The sequence below is a fragment of the Vulpes lagopus genome, chromosome 21, assembly GCF_018345385.1.
Source record: "Vulpes lagopus strain Blue_001 chromosome 21, ASM1834538v1, whole genome shotgun sequence".
NCBI classification, from domain to species: Eukaryota; Metazoa; Chordata; class Mammalia; order Carnivora; family Canidae; genus Vulpes; species Vulpes lagopus.
Genome location: NC_054844.1, coordinates 521,192 through 535,137, shown reverse-complemented (window position 1 = coordinate 535,137; position 13,946 = coordinate 521,192). Strand labels below are relative to the sequence as shown.

The 13,946-nt window shown below is 48.1% G+C and overlaps 1 protein-coding gene across 41 annotated transcripts in view; it reads right to left on the bottom strand.

Moving 5' to 3' along the window:
- MICAL3 (microtubule associated monooxygenase, calponin and LIM domain containing 3) overlaps positions 1-13,946 on the bottom strand; it is a 226,940-nt gene that overhangs the window by 45,525 nt on the left and 167,469 nt on the right. For all 41 annotated transcript variants that reach the window (XR_005984853.1, XR_005984852.1, XR_005984856.1 and 38 more), the window contains one exon: positions 6,739-6,934. Coding sequence is in view for 30 of the 41 variants with exons in the window: in XM_041736012.1 (XP_041591946.1) it covers positions 6,739-6,934 (196 nt within the window). In the remaining 11 variants the exon portion in view is untranslated. The remainder of the gene's footprint in view (positions 1-6,738; positions 6,935-13,946) is intronic.

Genomic DNA, 13,946 nt, shown 5'->3' with positions numbered 1-13,946 from the left:
AGCATGAAGAGAATGTCTCCCTTCATCATGATCTACTGTTGGGTTTGAGGAACTCAATTCTACTTGACTCAGGTGGGTTGGAAGGCTCTCGTGGGAACCATAGTAAGAAAGAAGAGCTGCCTCCAAGAGGCTTGAAATGAAGTCTTAGCCATAGATGGGCTGGCCATCAAGGCGTGTGTGATGGAGGGAAGGTAGCAGGTTCAATTCCACAGTGTCTCCCTGAAGCCCCCCTATGTGCCATGCCTGGAGCAGCATCCTATGAGCACACACAGTTAACATGCAGCAAAGGCACTGTTCACTGAAGTTATAGTACAGGGACTACGGGATGAGGGTAGAAACACATGTCCCATCCCTGGGGTCCCCACCCTTGACAACCAGCCATGTTTCCCACCAGCATTCTCCCCTTACACAGAGCCCAGAGCTCAGCTTGGCAGAGAAGCAGCACTTGATGCCAGAAGATGCTGACCATGACTCCTGCGAGCCAAAATCCTGGATCTCCACCCTTAGGGCTACCACCCCAGAGCATTTTTACCCTCCTCCCTTACTGGCAGAGTATGATGGAGCTGTAGTTCAGGAGAAAAACCCCATACACCACTGAATAAATGGAAGTTTCCCAGGCCTGGTTCATGGCCTGATAATTTCCCAAAAGCATTTTCCAGGAGAGGCTTTGCTCTCAGGGAGAAACGTGTAGTTGGCTGGGATGGAGGAAATTTGGCTTTTACAGTCAAGCATGGTCCAACCTCTGGCATGAACAGCCTCCAACCCCAGAAGCATCATGCATGGGCTGGATGTCCAGTCCTGCCTTCCTGTGATGGTAGGGTGCTCCCTCCCCACTCAGAATGGGCCTGTGGAGAGGGAATCAGTGAACACAGTGTGATAAGGTCAAGGACATTCCACTACTAGTGCTACTGGTACCTGTGCAGTAGAGAATTTAACCTTGCTCAAAGACAGGTCTGGCCTTTGTCTCAGCACCTGGGAGATAAACTCTAAGTCCCTGGAAGGTCCTGCCCGATGGGAATGGCTTTATTTCTCTGGGATCCTTGGGTTATGGTGGATAGTCTAATAATGTGATTGGGGTGAGGGCTGACCACATCAGAAAGACCAACAATTTGGGGGTGGAGGCTTGAGTCATGCAGGATTACTTGGCCTGGAGACTGAGTTCAATCACACCATGTAGACATTCAGTCATTCAATGTCTAGGTAATGGAGCCCCAATAAATCTCTGAACACCCAGGCTTGGATGAGTAATAATACAGGGACTTTGTCACACATTAACACCAGGAAAGTAACCCTTCCCTGCCTCTACAGGGAGAGGACCTTGGAGGCTCGGCATCTGTACTTTCTTGGACTCTGCCCTGTGTGCTTCCTCACCTGCTGATTTCAATCAGTATCCTTCCCTGTAATTAAACCATAACCACCAGTATGAACCTTTTAATCAGCCTGTGCATCCTTCTCAGGAACCAAGGAACTTGAGGGTGGTTTTGGGAATCCCCACACTTCAGCTGGGTCAGGAGTGAGGGCTGCCTGGAAGGCTGCATGCCCGTGACTTCCCAGGTGACCGGTTCTCACAGAGCCACACTGGCTCTGCTCCTTACCAGCTGTATGACCCTGAGCTGACTACTCATCCTGAGCGTCAGCATCCGCAGCAGTCGGGAGGCAAAGCTAACACCTGCCTTGTAGAAGTGTTGTGAAGGTTAGGGATTTGCTTGCTTTTCATGTTTGTGTTACACTCTGAGACACCGGCTGTTTACCTATTTGTTTACTCATTTACATATTTCTTCCTTCATTCAGTGGACATTTTTGAGTACCTATTAAAGTTTACTCAGTTAGGTACAAAAATAAAGAGAGACAGCTTCTTCCTGTGAGGAGCTCACTTTGGTGAATATTACTTCATTCACTCAGCCACTAAAACTTACTGAGCATCTTCTCCTTATAATGCACTTCCTAGACATTGCAGGGGATACAACGGTGGCACAAAAGATCCTTATTCTTAGGGGGAGAGAAGAAGCAAACACATCATGATAAAGTAAGGTAGAGCAGAGCTGTAGTGGGATGGAGGGTCGAGGGGAGGCAGTTTAAGGCAAGTAAAGCTAAGAATCTGGACCATGGAAAGCTTGACATCTGGATTTTGACTATTTTTCAGTATTTAGTTAGGTATTATTTTTACCTTACTTTTGTGTTGTCATTTGTTTACTTTCTTACTAACAATAATGTGTAACCTAATGTGTACCACTTAATATCTTTCAGACATGAAATAAGGATAAGAACACTTTCTATACCATCTTAAATCTTAATGTAAATTTGGGCAGAAGGCAGGCCTACTTGTCCTCCCCTCCTAGCCAGGTCCACAAAGGCTACCCCAGTGGTCAGCAGGCTCAACGGGCTCTCACTGTGGCTTCCTGGGAGGGGGCTTCCATACAGCAGATTCCTTGAACTGTGCCACGTCAAGAGGGCGGCAGCACTGTACGTAATGTAAGCAATAACCACTCTATGATAAGGGCAATGGGGCCTCACTTATAGCTGCTATGAGTGCCACACTGCCTGGTTTTATGACAGCCCAAGGACCACAGGAAAACAGTGAGTGAGGCACAGGAGCATAAAAAATAGGGTGGAAAGGTAAACCATTGCTTCTTCATAAGCTACCAGCTTTCAGTCCATTTCTGAGAAGCCTGGATACGTTGCTTCCGGAAATCTGCGACAGGCAAACCAGTCTCCCTCCCTTTGTGAAGGACAGAGAGACAGACAGGGGTTGCTAACTGTTCCTTTCTGGACCGCCATTTCCAAGGGACCTTGGACCTGGTCTCACCAGGATCCTAACGTCATGAAAGATTCACAACGTAAATTCAGAACCTCAAGGCTCATTTTACATTTTCTGGCTGTTCCTAGTGCCTGAGTTTCTGGGTCTAGTCTTTGAAGAGGCTAGGAGGAAGGGTGCAGAGGAGGAATCCACAGTGAGGCAGACCACCCTCTGCCACTTGAATGTCAGCCTAGAAACTTTGTAAGTGGGGAGAATCCCTACTCAGGACAAGACACAACACAGACAACCAACTGCTCTGCCCTTTTGGGAAGAGGGTGACCTTTCAATTTATAGCCTCCTAGGAGAGATGAAGGCCAGGAAATGCAGTCCTCAAGATCAGCATTCTATCATGACTGGTATCTGCTTTTGCATTCAAACCAATCTATTGCCCCCCAACCCCCAACCCCGCGACTGATATAGGTAGGTGCCCCCTGGACTGCACTCTCTCTAAGAGCAGGGACCAGGTCTGCTTGGCTTGTTGGAGTGCTCGTCACAGTACCTAGCATAGCCCAAACACACAAGGATGTACAAGGGAGCACAACCAGAGAAAGCCAGGGCAAGCTGCTACCTAAATTCACAGGTGTCCTAGAGATGAGGCCTCTGAAGTCCATCACTAGGAGCAGACCCTTTCAGTGAGAAGAACCTCTTGCAAAAATCCTCCCTGATATATACAACATATATCCAATCAGTGATCTCAAAGCACTTTCCCCGAGTTCCCTCTCATTGAGGCTATGACAGGGCATGGTAAGAGGAAGCAAGAGCAGCAGGTACATGGGCTGGATTCTAAAAAAAAACAGATCTGTTCCACACTTAAATGAGCCAAGCAGAGGTCTGTCATGCGGGGCAGGGGAAGGGCCAAGGCCAGCAACAACAGTGATGGTAAACACTCACTGAGCTCCATGAAGTGCCAGTGGCACAAGGCTCTTCACATGAATTAGGTCACCTAATTGCACATTAACCCTAGGACACGGTAACGATAGGACTCTAGGACACAATAATATCCCATTTTTACAAATGAGGCCATTGAACCTTAAAGAGGTTGGATCATTGGTGTGACAGGTCAGGATTTCCACCAATGTTCACACCACCGTCACACTGTGCCTTGTTGGACATTCGCCAAGAACCCAAGAGTTCTTTAGCCACCAGCAGCTGTCAGGGTGGCAAACCCAAGAATAAGACAATGGCTGTCTCCTGCCTGCCTGGGTCCAACTTCAGAAAGTGGAGCCTGGGAATCTGGGTGGGCCCTACTGTGAAGGAGGCAGACAGCAATTTTGAAACACCACTTGAAGTTCTCGGGTGGTGTTCAAGGGAAATAGGGAATCATGGCTTTCATTTTTAAATGGATCCACTCATAATCAGAGAGTGCACTCTGACAACGGTATAAACACTATTGCTCAGCAGATGCAAGGGAAGATGTATGTTGTCCAGCAATCTTTGCACAATAGATGTTTAATCTGTGCTAAAAGCAGTATCTTGTTCAGTGATGGCTCACGTTATAGCCTCTGCTGGAGAAGGGGTGAGGAAGACAGAGGATCAGTAAGGAATCTCCACTTATCTGTGGTCAGCCTTCAAGGAGGGCCAAGCCCTTTCAGGCTAGCCTGTCAAGGACTTTTGGGGAAGTCCTCTGTAGCCAGGCCGCCCCATTTGGAAAGGGCACCTATTGGCTCTAGTCCTCCCTGACTTTTCTGCAGGGTCAGAGATATGCAAACACTGGAGGCCCTTAGCAGATGGGTGCTGCCCAAGCCATCTTCAGTCCCCAGGGCAAAGTTTTCCAGCTAGGAGATCAGGAGAAAGCAAAACTAAAATCATAAAGTTAGTGTAGTTAGTGTTCTTGGGACACCTGGGTGGCTCAGCGGTTGAGCGTCTACCTTCAACCCAGGGCATGATCCTGGAGACCCGGGTTCGAGTCCCACATCGGGCTCCCTTCAGGGAGCCTGCTTCTCCCTCTGCCTGTGTCTCTGCCTCTTTGTGGGTCTCTCATGAATAAATAAATAAAATCTTAAAAAAAAAATAAAGTTAGTGTTCTTTTGTCTTCAGATACCTGTCCTCTCCCAGAGAAAATAAAAGTACTATTTCCAGGATCTCCTTTGGAAGATGCTCCCCCTCCGTGCCCCAAGGAAGGGTCATGGAGCTAAATAGGTCTGGGCCAGCAGTCTCTGCGTGGGTAGACTAAACCAGGACATGGATAAGACTCGCCCAGGTTGCTTGTTAAAAGCAGGTACCCCTGGTTTCCACCCCAAGCCCAGCTACTCCAGGGCAGGTCCAGGAATTATCTTTATATCAAGTGGCGTTTGTCATCAGGCAGGAAAGTAAGCTGAGCATGCTTGCCGTGAGGCTGAGCCATCAGCCCTGCAGAGAGTGGGCTGTCCCTCATCAGAACAGAGCAGGCATGCGTGCTCTGTGGATGCTCTGGGTGAGATGCAGTTCTGAGATAACATGAATACAGGGACGGCTTCTGCCCTGCAAGCACCCAGGGGGAGGCTGCCTGGGAATGCCCAGATGTGCTGCCTGTGCATCCAGCCCAAGGAACAGCTCATCCAAAGTGTGTCTCAGGTGACAGAATGCAAGTGCAAGGAGCTCTGCCCGGCAGACACCCTCTGAAGAACATTCTCAGAACTCAGTAAATAGTAGTAATAATAAAAGTTCTGTTTTATCCCCCACGCATTCCCTTACTGTGGTGACAAAAAAGCACCTAGCGTATGCCTCATGTTAATGCAAAGCCTCCACTAGGCTGGGAGACACGGTAAGTGCTCCTACTCCAGAGCCCTGCAGCAGTCTGAGCAATAGTGATTTTACTCTGTCTTTATCTTGTTCTCTTTGGTGTCCCTGATCACCAAAATGCTCCATGGAGCACTCTGAGTCCTGTACTGACTCTGGAAAACCTGGGCACTAAGGAAAACCAGGCCATAGGGCAAAGATAGTGGACCCGGGGAGTTCTGTGGGGCTGAAGGGCATGTGTCCCCCTCAGGCGTCACTCAGATGTAATTAAAACACTGGGAGGGCCAAGCACAAAACCACTGGCTGTGGGTGTAGCCTCTGGGACCTAAGTTTTCTGCTCCTCTTTTTACCTAGAGGAGGAAGGAAGAAGCCTGGATGGAAAGGTGGCTTCCCCAAGACTGCAGAACCAACTGGTGCCACAACAGGAACCCCTGATTCCAACCCTGAGGCTCCTACCACTGAACCGCCTGCCCCCACAGTGTACTGCCTCAGGTGCACTGTTGGCCCTTTGTGTCTGTCTTTCCCTCCAGGAAACCCATAAGCAGCAACCTGAGGACAGGACCGGGGACTGTTACTTTTGTTCTGTTACCTTTCCGACAAATGGTAAAGTGCTAAGGCCATGGTAGATGTTCAAGAAATACTCACTGAATCTTTGAATTACGCCCCATGGGTCGTGATTCTCACCAGCTAATGAGACAAAGAGACAGGGAACTACAAAAGGGGAGGCCAGTAGGCAGTGGGGAAACAGGAAGAATCTAGACTTGGATTCAGGAAATCTCAGTTCAAGTCTTAGTCAATCCTTGATCCTAGTACAAATCACCAGCAAGTTTCCTCAATTATAGAGTGACAAGATATATGCTCCAGTCTACTTCCTAGGATTCCTGCCAGGATGACAGAAATCCTGTGTACCTGGTCAGGCACCATGCACAGCTGTAAGGAAGGCGACCACCATCAACACAACCTATGCCATGCACTGTTTTAAATGCTTCATACTATTTAAGCCTCATACCAGTTCTGTGAGGAAAGTCCCAGTACTGCCTACATTTCACAGAGGAGGAAACGGAGGCACAGAGAGGTTACACAGCTTGCCTAGTGTCACCCCACTGGTACATGGCACCCAATAGTGTGGCTTGGAGCCCTCACTGAGCGTCCAGTGCTGCCTACTTCCACTAGGGCATAATGTTCGTCTGGGAAAGACCCGCGAGGACAAAGCACAGGCTGACCTGCTGGCCACGTCCTCCTCTGCCCCCGTGTCCAGCACGCTGCTCAGGTTGTGCTCGGCCTGTGTCTCCTCGGGCACCTCCTCCAGCTCCTCGGCCTGCTTCACGGACAGGCGGTAGTTCTCCAGCTCAATCCGCTCGGGAGTGCCCCTGAGCCTCTTGGCAATGCTAGGCTCTTCCACACCATTCACACTTGAACCTGCAGGACAAGCAAAACAGAAAGACCTGTGACCAAGGATGGGGCAGGACTACATGCACTGGGGATGGAAGGGTGCGGTGAGGGAGGCGGCGCTGACAGCAGGGTAGCTGGGTGTCTCAGGCAGCCACTGCTGTTTCTGTGAAAGGGGGCCAGACCTTCTGTGCAGGCCAGGGAGCTGGATAAGGGGCAGACTGCAGGTCAGTCAGGTCACAGGAGCCAGGAGAGGGCTGAGCACAGCAGGAGAAACAAGACAGCACACCTGCCCCTCTGGGGGAGCACAAGCTTGCTCTCCTTGGTCATCTCTGCACCCAAGTGCAGTGGGGTGAAGGGGTGGGGAGGGGGAGAGGGTCAAAGGGACTCAGGAGAGACCCTAAGGAGGGCTCCTATCGACCAAGTCTTGCTGCTTCTCCCATCCCCTCAACCCCCAACCCCCATCCCCACCCCCACCCCCCGCCGATGATCTGGGACCCAATCGAGGCCCTTGCATTGCTTTTGGCTGATCCGTGAGGTGTCCAGGCTGCAGAACTGTTACGTTGTGGATTTGTGTGTCTCCTCAGGACTGGATCATGGTCAACACGTCCTATTTAATAAAAGAAGCATGGGGGCAACACTGTGCCCCTTCCATGGCACACAGGAGGGGTACAGTGAGGCTGTCTCACTCTTGGTGACACCAGCCTGGCTGCTCGGTTAGGGGTGCCCAGCCGTCTTTCTGCTGTGATACCAGGGGGTGATACAGAGAAACCAGGGGTTTCTCCTGTCCCCCGTCCTTTTATCCAGGGGTTTTAGTATCCAAGTGACGCATGGGGATTTTAAAGTTGTATCATTCCTTCTCTCTATAAAAAACTCTTTCCATTTCTCTCTCTCTCTCTCTGAGAACCACCATGACTCATGGATTTTGAAAAACTTAAGTGTCATATTTGTTATGTTTCCTTCATCACCTTTAATCTATAAGGATCCCCCCTCTCTCCTTATTATCTCCTTCATCATTTTTTTTGATGTAACTTTTTATCCCAGATTTGGTTAGAAAGAGGCCTATCATATTTATGCTTTAACATCTTCACTGTCATGTGATGTAGGTTTAGATCTAGAGTCAGACAAATCCAGGTGAGACACTGTACTCCACCAGTGACCAGCTGAAGGCTCCAAGGAAAATTATAACTACCAAGAGCTCATTTCCTGATCTATAAATGAGGACAACCCTCAACTCTAGGATTATTATTTATATGGGATGAAATTATGTCCATACACACACACACACACACACACACACACACACACACACAGGTATGTGCCCCGAACCTATCATTTTCCTCTTCTACATAAACCCAGTATGTGGGCAGTATTCAGCAAATACAAATTTAGTGACACAACTGATGTCCAGTAACATTCTTAGCACCAGTTTGTGCGTATTTTTGCATAGGTGTGTTGTAACCATTTGCTTTGGATTGCAAACAACAGTTACTCAACAAAGGAGTTCTGGGCAGAGGGAACAACACTGGTTAAGATATATTGATATGTAACAACAGCTTGGTATTACTAGATCTTCTAGTAGCAGTATACTCAAAGTGGTAGAGAAGAGAAAGAGACTGGGGTGAGAACAGAGCCCACGGGGCCTTTGGTGCCACTCTAAGCTCTAAGAGAGAACACTGGATTTGGGTAGGCAGTATCATATCAACCCAGTGTTGGGTGACAGGTGGTCTATCAGGGGAAAGTCAGAATCTCTGGGATAAAGGACTAAAGAAACGGGATGGGAATACTGATTTAGTAATTTTTGTGACATGACAGTTGTGCAAAGAATCTTCTGGAATCCTGGTACTTTTGTTGTGTACAACGTTCTAGACCTCTCTGTACTGTCATTAAAAGAACTTTTTGTGAGTTCAGGCAGCCACAGAATAGTCTTAGTGCATCTGTTGGAATTATCTGGATCTTCCACCAAATAGCATCTTTCAAATTTACTAGATAATCTTTACTGAAAAGCAAGACCCAGGGCGTGTTCATTTATAAATTTAGGTAAATGTCTAATGATGGGGTCAGAGCATGAATCCTTGGGCTCCCAAGGGCCCTGTGCAATGCCCACCTGTTCTAGTTTTTGAAACCCCAGTTGGGACATTTTACATATCCCTGGTCCATTCTTCAACACTGAGCTCAGGGCCCTAAAGTGTAAGCTATGATCCAGGACCAGGGCATCTGGAAGATAAGGAAATATGTGGATTCCAGGTAATAGCAAAAAAGACGCAGGGAGCGCAGCAGGTGGCTACTGCCACAGCATCCCCTAAACCTGCCTCCTGCTGCCACCAACCAGCCCTTGGAGCGCACAGGCTCTAACTGCACTAGTTTGTTGTTTCCAAACATCAGTCCTCCTGTACTCTCTTGCTCCTTCCCCTCATCAAAACCCAACATGATAAATATGAGAAGGCTAAGGATCCCCTGACTATAATATCATCTGATTCTTTCTTCCCATCATATATTTTTGACAAACTACCCATAAGCAGAAAGCAGATATTATTATTTCACTTTCATGAAATAAATGTGAATTTATTTTGGCCATTACCCAAATATAGTTTTGGGGAACTCCAAAGATAAAGAATAAAAACCAGTATATCTTTTAGATAGGGAAAGAAGAACAGAATAAGAATGATCACTTCAAGGAAACAACTAACACTCATCAATTCAGATACAAGCAGTTTCAAGAGTGAACAGACACTCATGTAGAGGAATACTCAAGAAACGATGTCTGTTTTTAGCGGGTAAAAACCATCCCATTGGCCAGAAATTCTACTAGAACCTCAGGAAACAAAGCAGATTAAAACACTTTATACTCTTAAAGAGCTGCAGGCTAGTCACAGAAGAGACAGTCCCGCACAGGAATCATTTCAGTATGATGTACCAAGTATTACGGGGCATAGTAGCCTGCGTGTAGTACTATGGGAGTACATAAAAAGGTAGCTCTGACCAGGGGAGTCAAGGAGGACGTTCTGGAGGAATATGGAGTTAGCCTAGCAGCTTTAAAGAAATTCCATGGGCAGCCCGGGTGGCTCAGCGGTTTAGCACTGCCTTCGACCCAGGCCATGATCCTGGAGACCCGGGATTGAGTCCCACGTCGGGTTCCCTGCATGGGGCCTGCTACTCCCTCTGCCTGTGTCTCTGCCTTTCTCTCTCTCTCTGTGTGTCTCTCATGAATAAATAAATAAAATATTAAAGAAAATAAAGAAATTCCATGAGACAGGTAAATAGCTTGCAAATGAGGTAGCTGAAATTCAGAGACATTAAGCGATTTGCCCCAGGTCATACAGCTAGTGAGCAATGGAGCCAAGACCTGAATCCAAGGAAGACAGCATGAATTCAAAAGACTACCATGCTATTCCTGGATTTATGATGTGAAGAGAAGACAACTTTCCCCACCAGGATCTCCTCCTCACCATAATTTTTAAGATGAAGGACACAGAACTTCATGAAAGTGTCTTAGAGCACAGAATCTGGCATTTGGAATGACATTCTGTCTTCCTTCCAGAGTTACTTCTCTGGAGTTTCTATAAGCTCTGCAGACTAATAGATCATCCAGCAATAGAACTTGGCAGCCAAAACCCAGAGTGTGGGGCTTTGGAGAAGAGAAATGTTGACTTGATTCTCAGCTTGGCCACAACTGACAAAAAAGAAATGAGAGGCTCTCAGAACTACTCAGATCATTCACACATCAGTCCCACAGAGAAAGGATGCTTTTTCATGAAGACTGTTCGGAGGGTCCCATTGGAGATTTCTTAAGAATTGCGGTGGAATCAGTAGTCACCTCCCTGTCTCAGTCTTCTCTACGCCCACAGGGTCCTTAAGCACATGGAGCTAGACTTCCCCAGAGGTCTGAGCAACAAGAGCACCACAGGACATTCCCTTTAGGGTCAAGTTCCCAGGGAGGTTTCGTTTTCCCAAAGGGAAGGTGGTGCTTCAGAGGGTACTTGGCAAGTACTCAGAATTCACCGACTACCAAAATATGTTTAGCATCCCTAGCCCATAACCTCAAAATGCCATGGGATGTTAAAAACAAAGAAATCCACAACATCATATGCTTGCTTTTGTGGTGAGCAGGGGGCCATGTGCTAGATTAACTAGGTGGTGATGATAAGCTTAAGCCATCAAAGGAGGGGAGTGTGGAAGAGGCTCAGACAGTGGCTGTGACACAGTGCCAGACTCAGCACCTCCCCCTTGTCCCCTGGATTGTCCCTCTGTCAGCTAACAGAAGGGCATGTGGGAGGAGAGGCTCTAGGAGGGCTGACAGATGTGGCTTTGGCCAGTGAGAATGTAAGCAGTGGGGTGAGGCCGGCTGGCTGGAGCCCACCTACCTGGGCCTCCCCACTTCACGTGCTTTCAGCCTACTGCACAGGGACTTTCCACCTCAGAGGAAATGGGAGATCTGGAATCATTTTCGAGGCCGTCTGCACTAAGTCAGAGCAGGCACATCTCAGGTCACTGGGCTTGTATGCGTCAAGCCCAGCTTCACGCATACCAAAAGGAAACAGCTCCCAGGATCTGGGTCATATCCTAAATAGGAAAAAGGCTCTGGGCCTGACCTAAGGGCTCTGTTTTGGAACAGTCACTGCCTGCATGAGCTCCATATATCATCCTGAAAGAAATATTTTTCCTACCAGGACAACCTGCTCTCAGCTGATGTTCAAGAGCTGCCAAAAAGTCTCTATTTGTGTGTGTCTGATTCCTGGAGGGCTGTGAGAGACACAGATGACACTGCGGAGGCGCCCGCCCCCCACCCTAGTCCTCTGCAGACAGGTCTTCTTCCCCTTTCCCTCCAGCAGTGGCAGCGAGGCCCTGGGAGGAGATGGGGCCGGCTGCTCGGCACACTGTGGGGCTTCAGGCAACTGTGAGAGTGTCACCTAGGAGACTGGAACAGCTGAGGGGCCTCGCTCCTCATACTCATTTCTGGCCTATTCCCCCATTCCCTTTTTCTTTCCTTCTTTACAAGCTTGGGAAAGCTTGAATGAAGTCTGAAAGTCTAAAAACGATTTAGGAAAAGGCACAGTGGACTGGGATTGAGGATTAATTTTCATCCTCTTTTCCAGGTCTGTTAGTTGAATGGATGCTTGGATTCATTCATTCAACCATAATCGTTACACAATTATTTACTGAAGAGCTACTTCCAGCCAGGCACTGGGCTAGGTGCTCAGTCACCCAGTGGACAACACAGGCAAGGGTCCTGCCCTTGGGGAGCCTGCCCTCTGATGTTATGGGTGTCACCTATCTGCTGCAAGAGACCGATGACCTCGAGTGTCTAAAGCTGTCAACTATGGCCATGTTCTCATAAGAAATGATCCAGGACTGGAAATAATCGGTGCCATTTGAGGAGAAAAGCACTCTTGGTCACTCTGGAATACAGAGATTCTCCCTCACGTTGCTCTTTCCTTCTTTCTTTCTCCTTCCTTCCTTCCTTCCTTCCTTCCTTCCTTCCTTCCTTCCTTCCTTCCTTCCTTTTCCTTTTCTTTCTTTCTTTCTTTTTCTTTCTTTCTTTCCTTTCTTTCTCTCTCTCTCTCTCTTTCTTTCAGAGTTTATTTATTCATTCATGAGAGACAGAGAGACAGAAAGAGAGAGAGAGAGAGAGAGGCTGAGACACAGGCAGAGGGAGAAGCAGGTTCCATGCAGGGAGCCCGATGCGGGACTCGATCCCAGGACCCCACAATCACACCCTTGGCCAAAGGCAGACACTCAACCGCTGAGCCCCCCTGGGTACCCCCAGGTTGCCCTTTCTGACTTCTGTTACCCCTTAGTAAGTTACTAGATCTTTTTGTTGCAATTCCTTTTTTAAGGAAGATTAACTAAAGTCATTTCAGATGGCCTTCTCACACATCTGCCCAAAGCCTTGCCTGTCCACGATCTTGCATGAAAGCAAGCCACCGAGCTATGGACTAGGTCTGATCTACCAAGTCTCAAGGAGGTGTTGAGAAAGATGAAGCCTCCTGAAGGAAGAGTTACCAGGCTGGCAGTAGAAACTTAAATTCCTGGATCCACTGCAAAAATTGGTCAAAGTGACTTATGGTGCCCTGTTCACTGGTCTCAGAAACATTCACAAAATCACTCTGGGAAATCAGCGTCCCCCTCCATGCACAGACCTCCAATCCTTACAAAGCTCTGAGGGGGGAATCTGTGCCTTTTTTTTTTTTTTTAATTTTTTTTAAATTTTATTTATTTATGATAGTCAAAGAGAGAGAGAGAGGCAGAGACACAGGCAGAGGGAGAAGCAGGCTCCATGCACCGGGAGCCCGATGTGGGATTCGATCCCGGGTCTCCAGGATCGCGCCCTGGGCCAAAGGCAGGCGCCAAACCGCTGCGCCACCCAGGGATCCCGGGAATCTGTGCCTTAATTGTGTTTTCTCCCTGCTCTTGTTGGAAACTACATTCTCAATGCTTTCTCATATACTGGGAATTAGGGATGAAGCCATCTGAAGTGGTGGATGGTCTAAAGCAGTCACCCTGACCAGCCTAGAGACATTTTCCTCCGTGGGATACAGCCTGAGTCTCGGGCCCTGCTTCCTTTTGGAATGAATTAGGTAGCAGTTGGACCCGGGTAACCTGAGCTGGGCTGATCATAATTAGGAGTCATCATGGATATTAATCTACTCCTTCCATTTTGCTTTGAGCTGAAGTTCCTATATGTGTTGTTGCTTAGTGGCTGGAAGTTCAGTGTCATCTTGGCTTAGAAACAAAATAATGGAGCTGGCTATCTGCCTTAGGGACCTCCTCACTGCTCTAGTCAAGCTGGACAATGCAACCTAGTGTCTGTGAGAGGGTTAGGTCACTCCCAGCCTAGACCCCAATCCAGGGAGGAAAGATCGACTAGGGTTACATTAAAGGCCCCGCATTTTATAAAAGGCTTTTCTTGGCTTATTAGTTGATGCCGGGGACCACCAATTTGGGTTCTCCTCCTCTTTAGCCCCGCAGTTCATTTCATTTGCCTTCGCAGGCTCTGCCTGACTGGGCTCCAATTTTTTTAATGCCACTTACAGAGATTTCT